We start from the raw sequence: 24,486 nt of genomic DNA on the forward strand, positions 1-24,486 counted from the left end.
GAAGAGAGAGAGAGGTAGAGAGGCGTTGATAAAAAGATTAACGACTAGACTGGGAACACACAGAGAAAGCCTCGATTAAAAGCAGCCACCGTCACCACCACCACTACCACGCGCTTATACATTTGCACCAAGTGAAGTCGGTAGTCGAGAAGGGCTTATAATTAAGGTTAAGTGCCACCCTCGCTGTCGCGGCGCTCGCCATTGACGCGCGACGTCGTGTTCGACGTTAAAAGTATTTTCGGCCTTTCTCGCTTTTCTCCATGTACGAAATAGGCTACTGCACAACACCTGGTGTCATGCGAGTCAGGTTTTCCGTGGACGAGTGCGTTCGAGATACGAGAGCGAAAAAGAAACTTCATTTATTACGCGTTCTGAGATAAATGCGCTCAAACGTTGCATGAAAAGTATTGAATACAAATATTCAATTTAGTATAGTATTGTGTTGAATATAATTAAGTATTGAGTAGTAGAATTGAGTACAAATTTGAAGGTACTGACAGGTATTCTACAGAAATATCATGTCCATGCCGTTGACATATATGCAGAACAATAATACAGTAGTAGAGAGAGAGAGAGAGAGAGAGAGAGAAAGAGAGAGAGAGAGAGAAAGGAGGGGATGCGTGCGTAAGCGGTTTTCTTTCCTTTCACGTGGACATGTACACACGTAAGGGCGCGCAAGGGTGAAGCGTGTAACGTTAGAGCGCAGGAGCGATGCATAATACAATCGAATGGCGACGGAACACCCTCAACACGCGACTGTATTATTGTTGTTCTCGCGTGTTACCGCGGAATATAAGGATTTCGGAATAACATCCCCTGTGCCCTGCCCTGCCCGCGCCGTTAACAACGGCCGGATTTAATTCTTTCGGCGGGTGAATAGAAATCGCTATGGGAATCCTCGTGAATTCGCGCAACAGGTATATATCGATGGTGTTGCAAAAACGATAATCTAAATTGGCGGAAATAAACACGGCGGAGATTAGCGGGGATAACGGGTTTATAAATCGAGGCGCGATTAAAAATGAATGAAACAAAATAAGTTGTTTTCATAGCGCGCCAAGTTGAAAACTCGCGACCTATTCTACTTCCTGGCCGAAATGTTCAAGGAGCTCTGTTCGAAATTCCCTTTTGCCCGGGGGTTCCTCGAACTCATAAGGACTCGTACCGCGGATGGTGAATGAAACGCGGGGAAAGTGCGAAGTCAGAAATTGATATCACGATATTCTGAAAGGCAAAATAGGGGAGAGGGGTAAATAGAGACAGAGAGAGAGAGAGAGAGAGAGAGAGAGAGAGAGAGAGGGAGGGATAAAGAGAGAGAAAGTCGCAGCAAAAGGAACGGATGAGGAACGACTTAAGGATCCGACATGATTGGAACAAGTTGCTCGCCGAGATGTATGGCCACGTCCCGGGATTCTCTCCTGAGAGACGAGTGAATGATGCAGGGAATGGAGATTGGCATGGACCGGCGCGGGCAGGATCGCCCAGAAGGCCAGAACGGATTGCCGTAATTTGCAAGGAAGTTAAGGGAATGGGTGAAAGTAGCCGAAGGACAGAACGCGAATTCGGATCGCGGGGGAGAGAGAAGGCAAGAAAAATGGCAATCTTCCTGCTCGCTTCGCTGACTCGCGCGCGCACCAGCTATTTGAAACGTGAAATTGGACGGACGGCGCGAATTAAAATTAAAACTGCAATCGGCTCTTGCAGAAGAGGCGCGAGCGCTAACTAAACGGCGCGTAAAAATGCACGCCGCCGTGAATCGATTTGGATACCTTCGCAGCGTGCCTCCCCTCGAGAGAGCCGCGTCGGATAACAAAGCTGCGCCACGACGAGAACACCGCGATCTCTTATTCATTTTTATTATTAGTTCCTCGCGTGTTCCGTTACGTATTGCTATTACCTGACAGTCGAACCTGTCCCGTGGTGTGTGCCGGTGCCTCCGAGAGAGAAAAAGACCGACCGAAACCGCAGTCGCGCCGATTTTGTCGATTGCAGTGCAATTCCGTCTGGCTTTCTTTCGCGCTTGTGAAATCGTTCGACACCGAATCGGGCGAATTCACCGCGCGCCATAATAAACAAACAAATAACATTGGAATCTGTATTCATATTTTATGCAAGAAACGCGAGAGAAAGAGACGTGTGCACACAATTTCAGTGTCCTCACGACTCTTTCTGTAGGAAGCTGCGCTGCGTATGTAAATCGCGAATGCGCGAAAGAGTAGAGAGACGGTAACGCACGCGACACGAAGACCAATTTGAGCTGTTCCATAATTAATAGTAGGCGAACATTTAATTTCATTATTCCACTCGTAATTATCATCAAACCGCCGTTGAATATTATACTATGGCGAAGAATGGATCTCGCATACAAATGATAATTGTCTACATATGTTATAGCATTTAACCGAGGACGGTGCGCACAATTATAAGGCTCATGAATTTGCATTGCATTATACCGTGTGCCGCGATTCGCGTATTGCCGGCTCGTACTGCATTTCAAGCCGTTTGTCGTTCGGCTATGTTTTATTAATTATATCCGACTTTACTCTATCGCGCGCGCTTATGCAGATCTCTGGAACGTTATTGCGCTGTCGTGTCGTGTCGAGAAGTAATGTCACTAGATTCACCGCGACGTCCGGTAAATCGCTCGAGAGTCCTCCAGCGAGGTCAATTTTTCGCCAACCACTACTCGATATTTCCCACTGGCGATCATCTTTCTTAAACACCGTGAAATGCCCTCGAATACTCGCTCTCGCACTCGGAAACACGCACGTAAAAACCGGGAGAGTACGACGAATTTCTGCAAAAAAACAGAAATAAAAGAGGAAAGGAAAGAGAAAAAGAAGGGAAAAACGCGAGCGGTCGAAATGGCCGGGGAGTCGTGATTAAAGGGACACGCGGTGCTTCCGAGGCACTCCGTATGTAGGCTCAAGAGAGTTAAGAGCCACGGCGGCTGTCTATACTAACGTCGAGTTGGGTATACAGGGGAAAGTAGTGTATGGGGAAGGTGTATTATTACGCGTGGGAACCGCACGGTGTTCGACACTCCATGCGTGGGCGCAGTTATTCTTTTTTATCCGTTAGAAGTCTCTTGTTAGATAACAAAAAGGGACGGCACGTAAAAATATCCCGGCCGTCTATACCGTCGCTTTCTTCGAGCGAATGACTTCTTCCCTTTCTCGGGGAGCGCGCCTCGGGTCGTTTGCATGCGAAAGATCAGAAATTCATCGGTTATTTATCGGCTAGGAAATTATGTGTTGTACACTGAGGAGATAATGTTCTGCCGCGCGCGCACGCGAATCGATATGTAAATGAAAGTATAAAATTTATTACAGCGGTTTTCCGCGCGCGTGGAATGTGAAACGCTCGGCGTTACACGGAGAGAATATTATGGCACCTTTTCACGTAAATTCTTTCCAATTTTATTATGTTTCCAGTAGTGTGCAAAAGTAGACTATCAGTAAGGTTTATTTTGCTGAGGAACAAAGAATTGAAGAAGATAAATCTTTCAAGAAAGTCATTTCGCCAGAAATATAGGCCTTTATTTTCTCTCTCTCTCTCTCTCTCTCTCTCTCTTTCTCTCTCTCTCTCTCTATTTCTGTTTCTATTTCTTATCGATAGAAGTGTCTCCAAATGTACTTATAAGCCAATCAAAAAGCTTATAAGTCACATTCAGAGGAACGTGTATCGATAAGAAGAAGTTCGTGATAAATTTTTTAACAGCATATTTCAGTTTCTAAATTCTTTACAGTGTTTCTAGTAATACAAGAATAAAAAAAACTATTAGTAACCCTTTGTCTACAATCTTACTCTAATCTTTAAGACGTAAGATATTGACCAACCACAGTTGATTATTTTTAATGGTTGATATGGATTATTTTTAAAATAATCGACTGTAGTTGGTCAATTTCTTATGGCTTAAAAATTAAAGCAAGGTTGTGGACAAGGGGAAAGACTTGCCTTTTCGAGTCGAAATTTTACTTCTACTTTCGATCTAAACTTTCTAACGTCTGTATATTCTGAAGGATCAGCGTGTGTTTAATACATACGGAAACTGAAGTGCTACTCAGCGCCTCTAAATGGCAGGAAACGCACAAAATGTCACTTGTAGGTCCTACAGAGGATCTCTCGGTAAAGCTAGCAGGTTAAATAGAATCAAAACAAGTTAATAAGTTTCTGAGTACGAAAGCAGACGTTAAATGGAATCAAGGCCGAAAATAGGAATTTCGACTTGTATGTTTAATACATGTGAAAACTGAAATCCTGTTTAGCGCCTCTAAATGGTAGAAAACGCATAAAACGTCATTTGCAGGTAAAGAGAATCCCTCGGTAAAGCTAGTAGATTAAACGGAAGTAATCTAGTAGAATCAACGGAGATTGATACAAGGATTAGAATATCAAAGTAAGCATTAAATAGAATATTGAGATCAACGAAAGAAGGATCAAAATTTTAACTCGGATTACTAGGTAACAAGGAAATAAGGGAAATAAATCTTGCAAGAAAGTAAATTTTGCTGGAAACATAGGAGCATTTTTAGCAGCACATTTATTATTTCACTTTAGTCTAAAATATAAATACCCCGCACGGTAAGAGACATATTTCGTATTTTCGTTGAAACCGATGCAGAAATTTTCAAGAAGGATTAAATTTTTGATATAATAGTTGTTGATTTAATATATTGTCGTTGTGTTACTTTGACTTTTTCATGTTGAATCAATATTGACCGTCTCTGAGTGTTAAGATAACACGATTTATGCACGAATTGTCGGTGACATATTTTATACGCAAAGTTCACGTATAAGTCATGCTGTTCGCATTGTAACGTATCTGCCTCGTGTTAAGTCAGCATAAGGATTGGAATGGATTATAAGTTAGAAATGTATTACGCGAGCTAGACACGACATTTTTGGCAGTACACATGCGAAGTACAAGGCTAGTCAATTACTGCGCAGTGTCGGTCTGTTCCTCTCAGCCACAAAGTTCCACAATAATTTCCGTTATATAAAATCCTCTCCGTATAGCAAAGAAGAACGATAGTGCGCGTCGGTCACTCGCGCGTCTGTTCTCCGCGGATTAATTAATATAAATTGAAACCCCATTCGCGAAGCGCGTGGCCATTCCTCACGAAATCACTCACCTGTCGCCGGTATATCGCGGGATTACTTTTCCAGTGGCCCGAAAGTTCCAACGAGAGAGAGAGAGAGAGAGAGAGAGAGAGAGAGAGAGAGAGAGAGGGAAGGAGATAAAGTTTCCACGGAAACTCGCGACTCACTCTGCTCCTTTTTTGTCGTTTCATCTCTCCTCAGCTTCCCCCTGAGCAACTGGTACATCCCGCCGCTAGTCCGGGAATAAGAAAGGCTCTCGCTATGTATCGAGCTGCTATCGTTCACTCGAATTGTCCCGCCGCAATTCTTGCGAGCGGCTCAAATAGCGCGGCGATTTCCCGCAGTTTATAAAAGGGATTAATATCACGGCTCGTTCGCGCAACCGTTCGAGCTTCGACGAAGCGTTCCACGGTCGTCTCGTTTCTTCCGGCTGGCGCGAAGGGCGCGCCTTAAATAAAGTTTTAATTAAGAGCGAAAATTACGAAACAGCGAAGAATCGCGTGGCGAAAAATACGAGGAACCGCGAGGGAGAATCGCGGGAGAATCGTGAGGAGGGGCAGGGGGCGCTGCGAAAGGAATTCGCGGAAAAATCGAACGTCTTATCCCCTCGCGAGCAGTTCTTCTCCTTAATATTTTACGTTCGACGTTTTATTCTTTTACCCGGTCGAGTATTTCTCTTCGCTGCCAACTCTTAATATCGAGTCGTCATTTTTATTTAACACACAGATACATGTGTACACGTGCTCGCATAATGATATTTCCGCTTGAGGGTTGCGCCTCTTGCACGTTTAATTATATGTACTCGTCGCCGCAGAAATAAGAGCTCTTCTCTCACGATTTTTGCATAAAGTCTTGACCGTCGAGGGCACGTCGTCGTTGCGAGGAAATGATTTCCTCGCAGAAAGCACCGAGGTGAGGAGCCGCGGACGCGCGCTGGAGAATATTCATGATTGTCGACACAGCACCGCGCATGAATAAATAAGAGAATCAACGGAATCCCCCCAACGCTCTCTGTGTGTATGTATATTACGCTATATTTTCAGCTCGCTTTCCCCCCGGCTACGAATCTCTTCAAATGTCTCGGAGCTTCGTCGCGCATCGTCGCGCGTTGTGCCTCCGACCGTAATTCCGTCAACGACGAACCATCGTCCCTCGTTTGCCGATATTTTACACCGAGAATTCCACTTGATAAGGAGAAAAGTAGAACAGAAGGGAAAAACGACGTATCGCTTTAGAATCGTTCGATTTTAACTGCCAGTCTCTCTCTTTCTATTTCTCTCTCTTTTCTCCCCCCCTCTCTCTCTCTCTCTCTCTCTCTCTCTCTCTCTCTCTCTCTATGTGTGATCAAATCAGGCATGCTATTTCATTTCGCAGCCGTGGCGATTTAACGAATCGCAATACCGCGCTCGGTGAACGCGCGTATGTATTATCGTCGCGATATCATTAGCCCCCTCTCTCCCCTTTCATGGACCTGTCATTTGCGATAAAGGGCAATTAGCAACGACGAACGTGCAACGAAACGTGAAAAGCAGCGGGCAAAGGGAGAAAAAGGGATTGAGCGCGTCCGAGCCGCCTTTCTTTCCATCCACTCTGTTTTGTCGACTAACCCCCTAACCTCTTTTGCGCGAGCTTTTCACATGCCCAAATGAATGGAAGAGGGCGGATACGGCAAATGAAGCTTTTTCGGCCCGAACTTTCGCCCGGACTTTTGCAGAAATTGCGCGCGTCAATCGGCCCGCACAATACCCGGCAGGTATAAGCCCGCCGCTACGGAAAGAAGTGCCTCGCGTTGCTGGAACATCGTGTATAATAATTCCTCTATCGGCAGAGGGGGGAGGGGGCCAGCTAATTCCCCGCGCCTATTCGATAAAGCGATTCGGAAGGACGGCCGCGTAATTGATTTCAGACGCGCGCCTTACGCCCGTGGCCCGGCAGACATTACACCGCAATTTCGTGATTAACGGCACGAAAAACAGGGAATTTCCCGGTCACATTTTTTCCAGCCGGCATTATTGATTGCCGCGAGCGTTACTACGCGGGGAAGATTTCATTTATTTCTGCTCTCTCTCTCTCTCTCTCTTTCTTTCTCTTCCTCTCCCTTTTTCTCTCTCTTCCCGGACAAACAGGCATCGTCGTGGAAAATGACAGAACGCGGAGCGACGGCGAAGCGGAAATAGGAATCTCAACTATCCCCGGAATATACCGAGATCGAAATAATACTTGAATTAGCAACGTTCAAGAGTTCGCGAATGTTTCAAGGGAGATGTACACCTCAGCGATCGTGCCGACGTAAACGCGCAACGGCATTTCTATCCGCGGATATTCCGCGCGTATTGTTTGCACAAATTGCGCAATTGCTCCGCCCGATAACATTCTCATGACGCGAACGCGCGCGAAAGTGCAGATTTGCCGCCTGGAAGAAGTATCTTCACCATCGCGCTGAGCAACGAGAGCAGCCAGCCCTGATACGCTTTTAACGGAATCAATAAAGCTTTAATATTAATTTGTCGCTTTTAATTAACGCGCGATATATTATATTTCAGCGTGCATTATATCACTCTCGCTCGACATTTCGCCATAATGTAATTGAAAGGCTTTTAAGTAATACGGGGAATCGTTTACACAGAATCCGAATGGTGTCCATGAAAGTGCGGGTGCGCGTGTTCCGTACTAAAATCACGTAAAGACTATATTTCTCCGATTCGCGCGCGCGCACGGAACACACGATGCACGACTGCAGCGCGCGCTCGCATTTAACCCTTTGTGTCAAGAATTTTTTTGTCAGACCGATCTTTTGGAACTCTGCACTTGAGAATTTTTCAAGTCGCTGATTACGAATTGAAAGTGGGAATTTTTTTTATTTATATTAGTTTATATTGGTTTCGCCATCTAGAAAATTTAAGAATCTTGATCTCAGATTAAAATTCAGCGACTCAGGTCACTATTATAAAAGATACTCAAATTATTTATTTGGATTTAGTAGAAAATATTGATTTTTCCATATTTCTTAAAGATTTATAATAAAATATAAAATAATTATAAAAAAATATGAAAATTATAAAAAAATTTATAATAAAAAACAACGTAGCAAAAATATCTGACAAAATTTTGAAAAGTACTTTAGAGTGTCCTAAATAATTGCCGTTTTAATATTGTGATGATAGTTTAGTAGTATATTTATAAAAACAAATTTTGACTATTTTTTTATTTATAGTAATTATGTAAATAAAAATTTAGGGTTGCTTACTTTTTACATTAGGGTTGCTTTACATTTGTACATGCACTACAGAGATTACGAAAAAAAAAAATCGATACTTAACATTAAGAAATTCGTTAAGATAATTAAAAACTGAGCGGAAAAGGGTGGGTCGTTGAGTGACTCATCATGCCGCAAAGGGTTAATGATAGTGCTAGACACCGACACGGATTAAAGGTGGCTAAATAGGTGCTTCTCCCATCTACTCCAACTCTCTCTCTCTCTCTCTCGCTCTGCCTCTCTTTTTTCGTGTAGCTCTCCATGTAGTAGCCGATATCGAATACAGGTAAATACGTAAAACGAACGCCGTCAGCGGCCGATAGTGGGCCGGCCAGCTAATGGCGGCTACCGAATTCGCATTTAAAAATCGATATGGGGAATTTATACGCTGTCATGAGACTATGTATATGCGCGGTGCCTATCACCGATAAATCTTACGTTGCCACATATGATGCAACGTCGCGTATTCCGCGCTCGATATTTGGCGCGGCTCCTCGGCGTTTTCTCAGGTCCTAGTTAGAACGCGATATTCGCGCCAGTGGACGACTCATTAATAACGAAAATCGATATTCATTAACCCGCGTATAATGTCTCTGTGAGACATCCGATGAATACTCAATTACTCTCATGAGGGAAAAAATATCTCGAGAGGAAGATGTATTTACCCGTAACGGGTGATAATAACATATTTACTTATACCAGTATATTTGTAGATTGAGAAAATTTCTGTCACGAGTGAAAAAATATTCATTCTCGCAAAATTGTTGTTTCTCACAAAAGTGATCGTTTATTCTATTTGAGCACAAGAATTTAGATTTAACTGAATATGTTATCAGTGCTTATGGAATAAATATCTTTTATTCTTTAGATTATTTTCTTTCAGTGCGCTAACTTTCGTAAAGGAACCTGGAAATTTTTAAAATAGCTCAAATAGTTGCCTGCAAATTTTGATTTTGTTGCATTATTGTCTTACAACTGAGGCTTTATTTTGGAAACAAATATGTCTAAAAATATGGATTTTTTATCAAATTATGGTAATTCAAAGTTGTCCGAGTCTGATAGACTCAAATTATACACATTGAAAGAAGAATACTTGCAAATTTATTTGTATATAAGACATAAAGTTTATTTTATAGAAATAAATCTTACTTCGCAGAAATAAACTTTATATCCCATAAACAAGTTTTCAAGTATTTTCTTTCTCAGCACAATGAGAGAAGAAGAAACCAACATTTATAATAAAATAAAATAATGTTTACTCAGTAGGTACTGACAATATATATTATACTAATATATATGTATATATTTTTTTTACAATGAGATTACATTTTTCCAAAATACATATTTCTCTAAAGTTGTTGCTTTTAATGAGAGCAATTGTTTATTCATTTGGATAAACAAAAGAATATAAATTTACGTTAATAGCATGTTGTTACTACAGAGTAAATAAATATTTTCTTATTTTTTCCTTTCAGCGTATTCTATGTGAAAATATGATTTGACGCGGAGAAAATTAAACATAAATCAGTGTTCTAATTGATACCAATCAATGATAATTACTGTTCATCGACGCATACTGATCTCTCGAGGCACATACCGATACGCAGCTATCCCGATGCCGCGTGATTTATGCAAATGTTCCTCTAAATGTATACGTATTTATCGGGAGCAAATAGCGTCGGTCGTGTTCGCGAGTTACTTCTTATTCGTCCGCGGAATCCGCTTAAATCTGCCCGGCGCTCGTCCCGCCTTTCGATTGCGCGATAAAAGCCCCGACGTCGTGCGGAATAAAGGAGAGGAAGGTCGCTCGAAGGCGAATGGAGTCCTGGCGGAAATCGCGATATACGCCAGCAGCTAATAAACCCTGGACGACCTCTGACCTTTCGTATATATCAGGATGAATAAACCCCGGGACAAAATAACTGGGACGTGACACGCTTGGAGATAGAAGAGACGCGATGAGACGGGGGAGCAAGCGCTGAAAAGAATAAGGAGGGCGATGAATGAGAGAGGGAAGGGGTATTTTTTAATATAACGTGTCTGTACGATTATTCATCCTTTTATCGGAGATAATAGGGTAATAAGTCAACCGGAGCGCCTAGCGCGCGCGTGTTGCTCGGTCTTTGACGAATGTCGTTGTAGTCGCCCCTTCAATCTTCGATAACAAAGCCAGTCCTGTCCGCCGAGCTTTAAGCTTTTAGCTAATTTAATGCTCCTCGAGTTAAAAGCCGTTTCCGCTTGCGTTCGATATTTTAGCCACTTCAACTACCATCGCTGTGTGTGCGCGCGCACATACTTCCGATCCCGACGCTTACTTTTATTACTGGCCCGATCCTCACGACGGGGACGCGCTCCTCGCTGTTGTTTCATCTGTCATTTGCTCCCACGCGATTCCTCGCCTCGCCATGTCCTCTCTCTCCTTCCTCTCCCTCCCCCTCGTCGCCCTTTCCGCCTCCTGCAGTCCTTTTCACACCATTGACCGACATTTTATTTCACCCCCGACTATTGCCGGGCTACTCCTCGTTATCTTTGTCACCGTCCAACTTTCGTTCGCTATTGCTCATCGACATAAAAGTATCTGGACGGAAAATCCCAGATAGACGCTTATGAGTATCACGACGCGAGACAATCGACGATGGAGAAGCTCCACAGTTTTCGTAAAGGAACCTGGAAATTTTTAAAATAGCTCAAATAGTTGCCTGCAAATTTTGATTTTGTTGCATTATTGTCTTACAGCCGAGGCTTTATTTTGGAAACAAATATGTCTAAAAATATGAATTTTTTTATCAAATTATGGTAATTCAAAGTTGTCTGAGTCTGATAGACTCAAATTATACACATTGAAAGAAGAATACTTGCAAATTTATTTGTATATAAGACATAAAGTTTATTTTATAGAAATAAATCTTACTTCGCAGAAATAAACTTTATATCCTATAAACAAGTTTTCAAGTATTTTTTTTCTCAGCACAATGAGAGAAGAAGAAACCAACATTTATAATAAAATAAAATAATGTTTACTCAGTAGGTACTGACAATATATTTTTGTATACTAATATATATGTATATATTTTTTTTACAATGAGATTACATTTTTCCAAAATACATATTTCTCTAAAGTTGTTGCTTTTAATGAGAGCAATTGTTTATTCATTTGGATAAATAAAAGAATATAAATTTACGTTAATACCTTCGCCTCCACAATGAGGCAAATGTACTGTATCGACTTGATCATTGAATTTCCATAGAATAATATGAGATCTTCCTTGTATTTTGATGCAGCAACAGATTTATTAAAAATTACATTTTCGTGTCACGTTTTGAGCAAGTTTTGTTTGTTCTTTTCGTATTTCGTCATTCTACGTGTTAAATATCAATGTCGTGTACGCTAAAAATACCCGGACACATACTTATTCTGAACATTCTTGTTGTTTTGGCCTTTAAATAGGAATATTTAACTTTTCAACATAAAATTTAACATAAAATATACACGTATAAAGTAATAAAATTACATCAAATATACATAAAATTCAATATAAGATGTACACGTATATGTATTGAATGTATATTCACTATATATTTTGGAAGTTTAAATATTTATATTTAAAAACCAACACGAATGTCCAGGTTTAGGTACGTGTCCCAGAATTGGTACTTTTACTTCAAATTACTCATAAGAGAAGCTTTACAAATCGAGTAGTAAGGTTGCTGCCAAGTTTACATGCATCTGTTTACTTGGAATTCTAAGGCTCGTGTTAATAGTCGTTGCTTGAAACTTGTCTCACGTAAGGTACTCAGATTTGTTTGTTTAAAGTTAGATCTGATGTTTTCAGTTAAATCCATATGATGTGTACGATGTTTATGATCACAAGTCAATTAAAAAGCTCACATCTAACTTTAAATTCAAGTCTGAGTATCACTTGAAACAAGTTTCATGTAACAGCTATTAATATGAATCTCGAAGGGAAGGTCTAACTAGCGGCGAGAGGAAGTTATGGTACGTCATATATTTCTGCCATTTCTTCAGACATATTCGGCGTTCTACCAGCTAGCGCTGGAACTGTGACGTTTGCAACCAACCGGCATCTTTGAAAAGATTTGCTACGTGAGTTTATCGTTGTCAATGTGTTGTAAAATGTACACTTGTGGACAGAATGGTCGCTACGAGTGATTTTTGGGGTGAGTTTGTGAACGCTCCATCTTGTCCGTTGGGAAAATACATCTTTCAATGGGAGAATTCTCCCACTGAGCAAGACGGAGAATTTCGCAAACTCTCACCCGAAAAATCGCGGACAAACTTCCTGTCCACGAGTGTATGCTCGGCCGCAAAGCGGTCCGCAACTTTTTATCGAATGAAGCTGCAACGCTTCAAGCTGTGCCGCGATTGAGAGTTATTGCTGACGTGCGTCCGACACACACTGTCACGTTGTCTTCTTTTATGAAATATACATAAATTCCTTCAGAACATTGTTCACTCACTTGGAAATATACGAGGTAACTCACCTGACGTTAAATAAAAAAATATCTCTATTTTTTCTTTATAAAAGAGGAAAATATATAAGGAATAAATTGCGCGGTTGGACGGATCCAGTATTGTAATCAACCTTCCAGCCACACAATTTATTCCTTGTACAGTTTCGTAACACAGGAAACAACAGAAATATTTTAGAATCTAACGTTGACTAGATAAATTCTCTTTCCCAAGGAGAGCGACCAAGTTCTCATAAGCTGTTAGCTCCATTTTTGCGACATTCGAAATCTCAAGATATTTTCTGATAAAATTGTAATTATTCATGAGTAGATTAAAGATATGTAAGAATCAAAATGGCCCAAAAAAATACTTATTCTGTCGAAACAAATGATATTGTTAGAACTTTTACAGGAATCTTATAAGAAATCCAAAAAGTTATCAATACTAATAATATTTATTAATTTAGAGTGATTCTTTTGCTAAACTCTGATTAACTTAATTGTTACTTAATTATGTTGTGACTAGCAAGCTATTAGTCAATTCTGCTAGTTACAACGGCTAATTAATTCTGCTAATTAATCGACAATTAAGTTAATCAGAGCTTGGTAAAAGTCGCCTTAAATTAATAAATATTTTTAGTATTTATAATTTATGTTATTTCATTAATAAAGACTTTCATTTCCCATTTCTTGCAACATTTCCTATACATTTCCTCTAAGAATCCTAACGATATCATTTATTTCGACAGAATACATATCTTTCTGGGTCATTTTCTCCCAAACGGTCTGGCGCATCACTTTGACACTTACATTATCTTTAATCTACCCATCAATAGCTACAATTTTATCAAAAAATAACTGAACGGGGCTGCGCTCTTTACTGTCCCTGTACTGCCACTTCGGCTTCTGTCACAATCGATTACTGTGCACGCGTATCAGCATGCATGTGTATCAGCAGTCGCTTTTAATTGTGACAGCTTCCGATAAAAAGCGCCGCGATAAAAAGCGTGCAGAGCGTTTTGCGAGCGAGCGTATATAAGCGAAGAGAGTGAGCGGAATGGCGGCGAGTCGAATGGCTCAGGATACCGTAACTTCCCCTTACTGCAAATTGGCTTATACCCTCTTCCCCTCCCCGAATTAACAACACACGCTCCGTCCAAATATGTATCCTTATGTCGACGGCCATTACTCCAATTTTCTTCTATCTCCCTACCGACCAACCTCCCTTCGTCCATTCAGTTCAGTCTCGCTCCCTCGTTCCGTCTGTTTGAATTCTCGTCCGATCGTTATCGTCTAATTCAAATTGCTCGCTTAATCTTTCGTCCGCTCTCATTACTCTCTAATATTTCATCCGCCGTCGCGCTGAGCACTGTCCGATCGCGTTAAATTATTATTACTGCCGCGTGACCGCTCGTGCGCCCTGCTGCAGTTTGATTTTTCATTCGGACACTCTCTGCACAGCAGGGTGGTATTTTACTCGGTTCTGTTTCATCCATCCGCCGCGTACCGTACCGCATATGTTTCCGTTCGTGCGTTTTACGACCGTCTCGTCTCTTTTGTCTACTTTAAATACCGGCCGATCTCTTGCTCGTTTTAACTGCCGTTTGATTCGCGTTTACTTTGCTCGCTCGCTCATCTCTTTACTTCGATCACTCCTCGCTCATTTGTCTAATTCAACGACCGCTAAATGTTACATCCGTGTTCCAGGTCATTCGAAATTCTGCTAACAGTGTTATCCGATATTGCGCTCATTACACGATATTGTTTGATTATTTATCTCGTATTCATTGCACAATATTGTTTGTCTCTTTTAATTACCGCCGCGATAGTATTTTCATTAATGCTACAACATATAGTATGATGAGAGTGCCGCAATAACACCGTAATGGTCGAAAAGCCAAAAATCGTGAAAGCCGACGAACGTCATGGCATCTTTTTCTTTTTATGAAAAATCACGCTTTCGTTGTGCTTGCTGGAATTGACACACTGGAGAAAAATATTTAGTATATTTAGTATATCAATTGTACAGTCACAGAGAAATAATCGTTATAAGTTGTGGTCGAAAAAATTATTATTTTTTTTTTATTAAATTCTACTAAAATGTTAGTGATAGTAACGTTAGAAAATACACTTGCTGTTGAACTTTTTTTTTCTTTTTGTAAAAAATCACTCTTGTTCGTCGTGCTAGCTGGAATTGGTACACTGGTGAAAAATGTTTAATATGTTTGCAACTATATAGTCACACATAATCGTTATAAGTTGTGGTTGAGAAGACCATTTTTTTAGCTCTACTGAAATATAATATTAGTGACGTTAAAATGCATGTTGCATTTTCGTACTAGAACGGTTGGCAAATATGCTTGAGGCCAAAAACAACTGTGATGTCCCTTTTTCTCCAATTCTCTCGTAATTTTATTTCAGTTGGATCAAACACTTTTATTATCTCAGTGCGCAGCTTTCGCGAGGCGATTCGCACGTAAGCATCGCCGCTTAGGCCGCGCATTGTTGTGCCAGCCACGTTCACAATTTCGCTGTAAACTAATCGCGGGGATTAGCGTCTTTCATTTTCATCTTTGAAACGCCGCTATAAAAGCGTAATATGCAAACGAGATTCCCCCTGCTTAACGACTCCGCCGGTTTATACAAGTTGCATACGTATGATATACAATTTTGATTTTAATTCCCTTAACCCCCGGCATGATGGGCGCGGCGTTTACTTCCTTCGTAAGTAAACCGCCACGAACGGGACAAAAACGCGACTCGCGGACTCGATATCCGGCGCGTTCCCGCGTTATTCGGCGCGCGTGCGAATAATTATGCCGCGATGAATTAACCGCGAGAAGTTTCCACCAATCGGACATTCGCCCGGAAGTTCTGATTCGGCTAATTTTTCATCGAATTAGAGCTCTATTAATTCTAGGCCTCGCGGCGCGCTTCGGACCGATTTATTATTTCATTACGTCCTTTAGTGCACGACTTCTCTGCATTCGTATAAGTTTGATGGGCAATTATTCTTCACAAATGTAAATTGCCACATTCGAATTTCGAGCGCTTTTGCCTTGAATCCTTGCTTTTGACAGCTGAAATCGAGGCCGGTGTTTCGAAGTAATTAAACGCCCGGTTTCTCGTTCCATTGAATTCGTTGATTTTATCCACAGTCAACAGTCACCGTGAATTGCCAATGTGTCAAATGCCGTTAAGGGCTTTCTCGTTTTCATTGAAAAAAAAATGTTTCCATTGTCAATCATTTCGCGAGGTCGAAATGCAGGATTTGGAGATATGCGACGCGGTTGAAAAGCTTCCCGCGGAATTTATTGTGACGTAATACTGATCAGTTGTGTGAGCGAGCGAACAAAGCGTCCGTCGTTAGCTAAGTTTACAAATTATTTACGACAAGTCAGCAAGCTTCTCCATTGTGGAACAGACGATTGTAACGTGAATGCACGCGCATCGTGTATATGTCGGTGCGTATGCGTAACAACAATTTTTTTCAAAATATCGACAATATTTCGCCGGAGATGCAACTTTGAATAAAAGATATTTCCAAAACATAGTTTCGAATAAACGATATCTCCAAAATACAATTTTGCGCAAAGGATATTTCGCAAATGTTATCTCGAATAAAAAGCAGGCGAGCTGTCAAAACGATAGATCAAAGTTTAATGAGAACGCGGATGAACACGAAATATCGTCCAGGCATGCTGTCGTTCCCATCGAGCTCGTGCGAATGTCAGATTAATTCGTGACAAGCAAGGATGCCGAGGGGAAAGCCAGGGAATCGACGGAAGAGAGTAAGATATATCTTCAAAATGGAATTTTTAACGATATGTAAACGATACCTCCAAAATACTAATTTTGTATAAAAGATCTTTTCCAAATAAAATTTTTTTCGAATAAAAGCAGGCTTCACAAGCTGTCGCGATTGAGACCAAAGTTTAATTAGAACGTAGATCAACACAGAATTTCAGCCCGACAAGCTCTCGCTCCCGTTGAGCTCACACTCAATGTCAGATGACTCGAATGTCAGATTAATTCGTGACAAGCAAGAAAGGTCGAAAGAAAAGTCAGGCAATTGATATGGAGACGTGCATCACTGAAATATATTTCTGAATAAAAAATATCTTTAAGATGCAATTTTATACGAAAATTATCTTCCAGATATAATTTCCTTCGAATAAAAAGCAAAATTCGAATAAAAACTGAAAAAGATATCTCCAAAATAGAGTTTCGAATTAACAGTACCTCCAAAGTACAATTTTATGTAAAAGATCTTTTCCAAATAAAATCCTTTTCAAATGAAAAGTAGGTTCCGTGAGCTGTAGCGGTAGATCAAAGTTTAATTAGAACGTAGATCAACACAGAACTTCGTGTTCCCATCGGGCTTGCACGAATGTCAGATTAATTCGTGACAAGCAAGAGTATCGAAAGAAAAGTCGGAGAATTGATGGAGGAATGAAAGATATCCGCAAAATATAATTCTGTATAAATGATATCATCCTGAAGTATAATATTACATAAAAGTCAAAAAATATTACAAACAATAATATAAAAGTCATTTTCCAAGCATAATGCTTTTTTTCAAAAGGAACTTTTCATAGGAAGCAGGTTCTTTCGTGAGCTGTCACGATAGATCAGAGTTTAATTAGAGCGCAGAACATAAACACGAAATATCGTCCCGGCAAACTGTTGTTCTCATCGCGAGCTCGTGCGAATGTCAGATTAATTCGCGAGCAGGCAAGAATGTCGAGAGAAAAGCCGGAGAATCGATGGAGAACATCTCCATGCGACCGCGAATAAAATGTCCGCGGTTTCCCACACCGTGGCAAATTTCACGCCGTGCATCATCCGTGCGGACGACACGATGATGAGCCGCAACATCTCAGCCGCAGGCAGTCGGAGTGACCGAAGAAGCCCGAGGAGGGTGGCGCGAGAGAAGAGACGGAGCAAACCGGAGAAGTTCGCTCCCACGCGACGTGAGGGAGGAAAGACACGGAGGGAAGTCGGGAGGGTTGACGGCGGTAGAGAAGGGAGAAGAGAAGATGTTCTTATGGCTGGCGGGAAATTTAATCGGCACGGGACGACGAAATTACCGAGGCAGGGAAACTTGGCCGCGACAAAGTGCGAAACTTAACCGCACCACCCTAATGACTGCCAGCGAGCGCTAAGTGGATCCCGCGCGACGATAAATCGAGAGGGTTGCGCGCCGCGGAAAGAGATCATTCTGAGGGAGAGAAAGAGAGAGAGAGAGAGAGAGAGAGAGAGAGAGAGAGAGAGAGAGAAAGAGAGAATAACGCGATTCGATGAAGTGTGATAAATCTTTTTTTTTCTACCGCGAGGATAATAAAAGCGCGACATTCTAAGTTCTCATGGCCTCGAGATGAAGTAACTGAAAAGACAACGGTAAAGTTCCTCGAGTCGGAGTTAGGATGTCGATTGCCATTTGTGGGGAGGAAGTGGGTGAGTGAGTGAGAGAGAAGCTGCAGCGTGCTTAAGTTTCAGTTTCAGGCCCTTATTGATAGTTATTACTTGAAATTTGTCTCTGGTGAAATATTTGGATTTGAATTCAAAGATAGATGAGGAGAATTTTCCAGATAAATTGCGGTTACAAATATGAATATAACATATATTATAATTCAATTGAAAAAAACTTGGATGTTACTCTGAATAAAAATCTGAGTATCTTACATGAAACAAATTTCAAATGACGACAATTACAGTCTTTAGAGCTGCTCTCTCATTTCTACTCATGTTCTAAAAATGGCGGACCCATCAGGAATTATCACACTGCGATCTAACTATGACTGATGGAACTTGACTAGAGAAAACAATGGATTCCAGACATCTTATCGCGTCTTTACCAACTGTTTAATGAAGCAACAATAACATAACGTTAAACGACAATACGAAAATACGCTAATCCCCAAGTGTTTACCGAGTCAAAATTTATCTTACAGTCCTAGCCAAGTTAATCTATTATTTTGTGATTAATTAGTAATTAATATTTTTAGATCTGATAATTAGTATTTTTAATAATCTAGCTTTTAATAAGATACTAATTATTAATAATCCTGAGGAGAACTTTATAATAAAAATTATTATAGAATTTAGCCGAGGAATTAGAATAAATCGACATTCTCTGAAATAATTGACTATCCTTTCATCTTATATGTGTTACTTATATTTTAGAAATTGAAATATGTTATTAAAAAAATTTATGTTTCTAGAAAAAAATACTACTTTTGTTTCTTAGCAAGATAGACTTTACACGGAGTGTATGATTTTTATAGTAAAAATTACTTCATAATCTTGTAACCGAGGAACAGATCGATATTCTGCAATTGATATTATGTAATTGATTTTCCCTTTATTTTACATACACTATTTATATTTTATACGTAGAAAAATTAGCCGCAGAATATAGCTATGATAGTTAAGATGTTATTGAAATAAGGACAACTAATGTCGTTAAGCTAAATTTATTGACTGTTTGAATTTTGATACTACGGCTAAAAATATCCGCTACTAGATAAAAAGCTGTTATTATAATTTCGCTTTTCTTTCAAATTGCACTTTATATTCATCAAAAATATAAAACTGGCGTTCGTATTATAAATCCAAACTCAAGTTTCTCCAAGTTTCTAACGGAGCTTAACAATCAGTCTCCGCTTTAATGCAAACACAAAGTTTCTTTCGTACTTACATGATCACACTGTTTGATCCTTGGCACAAAAAGACGATGTCACGTCCGTCAGAAGCGCGGTAATTTCCTCTGTGCAATGGCGTTGGTTTCAAGTCGCTACGACGTCCACAAGTGGAATTATTCACAATTATATCGATCCGCGTTATAGATCGTTATCGGCGGAAGAGACGCGACGAGTGAAAGGAATGCGGAGCGCGGCTTTCTCTCTCTTTCTCTCCCGGAGAATCACTTTCTACTGTACGCGACGGCACGCGGTAGTACGGCTCATTGTCCCCCCCCCTCCCCCCATCACGCGACTTAGATAAGCAGATACCCCGCCCTTTCTTGCCGCGGTCATTTACCTCACTTTAGTACGCATCGCGCCGCCGCGAGAGCAAGTGCACGTGTTCAAATTAGATGTCGATGTAGCGCGGCTTCAAACGCTTATAACACGCGAATAAATCGACGTAGCGACATGAAACCAAAAGGAATCTTCTTGGTGCGTGTCGCCACACACGTCTATGCTGCTCTCTTGTTGCTTATTTGGAAGAGGTGAGTGTTATGATCGATTAAAGCACAGTGATACGAGAAACATTCGCGATTGAATTGCTGAAATATCTTTCTTCGTTTTGTCTATTGTAATAGTGATGAGATTAATGTAGTTACTGTGGATCAAGATAAAGGAGTAATTATTGTAGTTATTTGCAAAATGGTAGAGGACTGTTTCGTTCAATTTCATGAGCTCTGCTCGCACGTGAGCGTTGCTTGCGTTGCACTAAACATTCTGACTTACATTTCTAACGCTAATAAAAAAATATATAATAAAAAGATTGTGAAGGAACGCACAAAGCTTTTGTTGTTTCATTAATTATTTATAACAGGATGTTTGGATTTCTCGGTGCTAGTATGAAGGCAGAACTTGTTAATACGTTTGCGCTACCATGGATTGCGTTTCACTACCATGGATTTGTTTTCATATAACGATGTAAGATAAGCTTGGTTTGTTTATGTGCGGACATACGAATAAACATGTCATTATCATATACATGTGACGTTAGTAGCGAACATGTTAAGTAAGATTGCAGATTTTCAGTAAAGATAAACTTGAGATGAGAAATTGGTGCGTTATATAGGTATAACGCTGGTAGTAAATTTGTTAAATCGAAAAGAAAAATTCTGCACCATTTTGCATAGACTCTGCAGTAATTATTAAAATACCAATGAAAGAAAATTGACGTTTGCGTATAAGAACTGAAAAAATTGCTATGTTTCCAGCGAAATTTACTATACTTTTTAACAAAATAGACTTTACACGGAGAGAGACAGAATTTTATAATAAAAATTATTGTAGAATTTTGTAACTGAGAAATAGATCCATATTTTGCAGCAATTGATTATTTTATTATGCTCTCATTTCATTGCTATTTGTATCTGAGATTGTGCTGAAAATGTGCTATTAAAAAATTTGAAATGGACAATTAGAAACACAGTAAAATCGAAAAGAATTTATATGAGAAAGAAAAACTATAATACTCTCTTTGAATATTATTAACAAAGTCCCGATTGCCGTGCTGTGTTGCATAACTTATCAGAGTCCGATGAATATCAGCTCATAGGGGATAATTATAATAAATTGATAGAGCACAATCTGATTAGTGCATATCAAAATTCATATTGAAATCGGAAACATCACAATTATGTCGCTTTACTGAACTGTACACGACCAGCTTGTATTCTCCAAATTGTTGGTTGGGTCTACATTCTATGTATCGCGGTTAAAAGCTTATCGTTGTTTATTGGATCTTCCAGGGAATTAGGTACATGAAGATAAGTATCTAAGTTAAGTGGATGCGTCAAAGTGTGCCAGACGATGAGCAGGTAATGCGATTTACGTGCGTCGCGTGGTTCCTCTTTAAGTTCAGCCTGAATTGCGTTACGGCGAGGGACGGAGGGAACGGAAATCCAACCGCGAGGGGCGAGGTCATTCTCCGCGAGCAAGAGGTCGTTTCCACGCACATGCCGTGCGATAAGAGTCTATCTCGTTGTTGCACGAGCGAAATGTGCGTCGGTTGGCGCGTTCGCTGAGAGCGCGTCCCCTCGCTGCGTTAGGAGCGCTTTAACAGTGATTCCTTCGCATCGCAGGCAGCGCGACGCGTTATATGAGGCAAAGCGCGATTAATGCACCGTAAGACGCATTACGTGCTTCCGTCTGCACGTAATGCGGCAGATAACACTTCGGACGCGCCCCACGTCATATGTATAATGCGATGCAGTAGTTCAAAGCGTCATCTGCAATTGCGTGTCGTGATACCGAATCGATCAAAACGCACGTCGGGCGGAATAATTCGCAAAATCCTCCGGCCGGCCTTGCCGCTTCCCAGAATTCCCGATGCGTTCGAGAAATTTGTGTATTCAGGTCATGATAACGTAATGCGCTTAATTGGCCCGCCTATTAAGGATGCGGTTAATGCATATGCGGGATGCGCCGCGAAATGGGATGTGCGCGAATCGTAAATTTTACTTGCGGAAGAGAGAGAGAGGGGGAAATAAAGAGAGAGAGAGAGAGAGAGAGCGTCTCTCACGTTTCATTACGCGAGTTCGCATCAAAATTCATATTGAAATTGGGAACATCACAATTATTTTGTTTTAATGCACTGCGCGACCAGCTTGAATTGTCCAAAATGCTGATCGTGTCAAAAGAAGTGTTTTGCTGATAGAATCCTGAGTGTCGCGGTTAAAAGTTATTTATTGTATTTCGTTGTTTATTGTATTTACTGGGAAATTGTGTCCGCGTGACACGTGAAATTTACAACAACACAGCGTTCCTGCAATATCTGCAAACAAATTTAAGTGAGTGTGAGGATTACACATTCGTTTATCTTTCGTCAGTAGTCTTTTTTGTCCACCACAGCCACTTCTTGTATAAGAAGTGTGAAACTGGCCTTAATCCCTGAATAGGCGCTACAAAGTGCAGGGATATTTAGCTTTTCTACTAAATTTCACAAATAATTTAAATTTCTCTGTCGTCTCTGTCGTTCTTATTGATTAAATACAAAACATATGCGAAGTCGTAGAGTTTATCCTAGACAGATACTTATCCATCTTAGCTTTTTTCTGTTTAGATAGCTTAATTTTTTGAAAAAAAAAAAATGTAAAAAAGACATCAAGTGTGCGCGCTCAGTTTGTAAAACTATATAATAAAAGAAATCTATATAAAAAGCTTTATTGAAAAAATAAAATGAGAAAAATGATGGAATTGCTCTTATAGTTGCAAATTTGAGTTCTCTACAAAAATAAGGATAAAAGTGTAATATATATATATCTACACAATTTAGATATTAGAATCTAAATTAGATCATTTTTCGCTATAACCGCAAGGTCATTTTTCTGACTATTCTCTCTTTTTATTCCAGAGGTGGAGCGTCCGAAGCAGAGTCGAGGTATGGTCACGAAATGTTTCATCTCGCGTCGCACAAAATCGTCAGTTTTGTCAGTTTATCGTTCAATTAACAATGGGCGACTTAATATTGAAACGGCGTATTGATACGGCGTATTGATATTTACGCTCGCAATACCTCTTTAATCCACTATTGTTGCTCCTACACATTGAACAAATCGCTGAATAAACCATTTCATGTGCCGAAAGTGGTGGAACGAAAAAGACACGCTGAAACTTCACGAAATTTCTGCCAGATCGTGCCGGAGGATTCCCGAGGTGAACCCTCCTCGACTTTTTTTCTCGTCCTCGTTGAAATTAAAATTCACAAGTGAGCGGCAGTACATAAACGGCGATATTACCACCGAGGGGAAAAATCGTGCCCGAATTGGCCGAAGAATCGCCGGTTAAAAAAGAGCATCCGTTGGCTCTGGGACACGCTGTATACCCATCCTCCCCCTTTCCCTCGATCAACGCCAATGAGCAGCCCGCTGTCTGACTATTGATCGGGATGTTCCACTAGCGCGGCGCTCCTATTAAACGTCATATGGCTGCTGCTGTTTTTGCACTCTTACGATATGCAGCAGTTAGCGGAGGTTTCATGTTCGTTTACACGTGCGCGAGATGACATATCGTGTTGCAAACAAATAAACAAAAAAATTTTTGTTTATTTGTTTAGTCACGCACGAATAATAAACACGTATATATATATATATATATATATATATATACGTGTTTATTATTATATACGTATATATATATATATATATATATATATACGTGTTTATTATTATATACGTATATATATATATATATATATATATATACGTGTTTATTATTATATACGTATATATATATATATATATATATATATACGTGTTTATTATTATATACGTATATATATATATATATATATATATATACGTGTTTATTATTATATACGTATATATATATATATATATATATATATACGTGTTTATTATTATATACGTATATATATATATATATATATATATATACGTGTTTATTATTATATACGTATATATATATATATATATATATATATACGTGTTTATTATTATATACGTATATATATATATATATATATATATATACGTGTTTATTATTATATACGTATATATATATATATATATATATATATACGTGTTTATTATTATATACGTATATATATATATATATATATATATATATATATATATATATACTCGAATCAAATAAGGACAGTCAATACCTCGTAACCACTAACATATATTTGCACAAGAGAGAGAGAGAGAGAGAGAGAGAGAGAGAGAGAGAGAGAGAGAGAGAAAAAGCTGTGTATATTAAATATTAAATATTGAATAAATTAGAAATATATATATATATATATATATATATATATATATATATATATATTTCTAATTTATTCAATATTTAATATTTAATATACACAGCTTTTTCTCTCTCTCTCTCTCTCTCTCTCTCTCTCTCTCTCTCTCTCTCTCTCTTGTGCAAATATATGTTAGTGGTTACGAGGTATTG

At 39.8% G+C, this 24,486-nt stretch overlaps 1 protein-coding gene across 3 annotated transcripts in view; it reads left to right on the forward strand.

The window, feature by feature from the left end:
- LOC116840469 overlaps positions 1–24,486 on the forward strand; it is a 66,890-nt gene that overhangs the window by 4,137 nt on the left and 38,267 nt on the right. For 2 of the 3 annotated variants that reach the window (XM_032807221.1, XM_032807219.1), the window contains exon 2: positions 22,922–22,948. The exons of the other annotated variant lie outside the window; for it this stretch is intronic. In XM_032807221.1, the coding sequence (XP_032663112.1) occupies positions 22,922–22,948 (27 nt within the window). The remainder of the gene's footprint in view (positions 1–22,921; positions 22,949–24,486) is intronic. 3 annotated transcript variants of the gene reach the window in all.

Source organism: Odontomachus brunneus, unplaced genomic scaffold (assembly GCF_010583005.1).
Source record: "Odontomachus brunneus isolate Ranch 3 - 2012 unplaced genomic scaffold, Obru_v1 Obru_scaffold_010, whole genome shotgun sequence".
Classification (NCBI taxonomy): Eukaryota; Metazoa; Arthropoda; class Insecta; order Hymenoptera; family Formicidae; genus Odontomachus; species Odontomachus brunneus.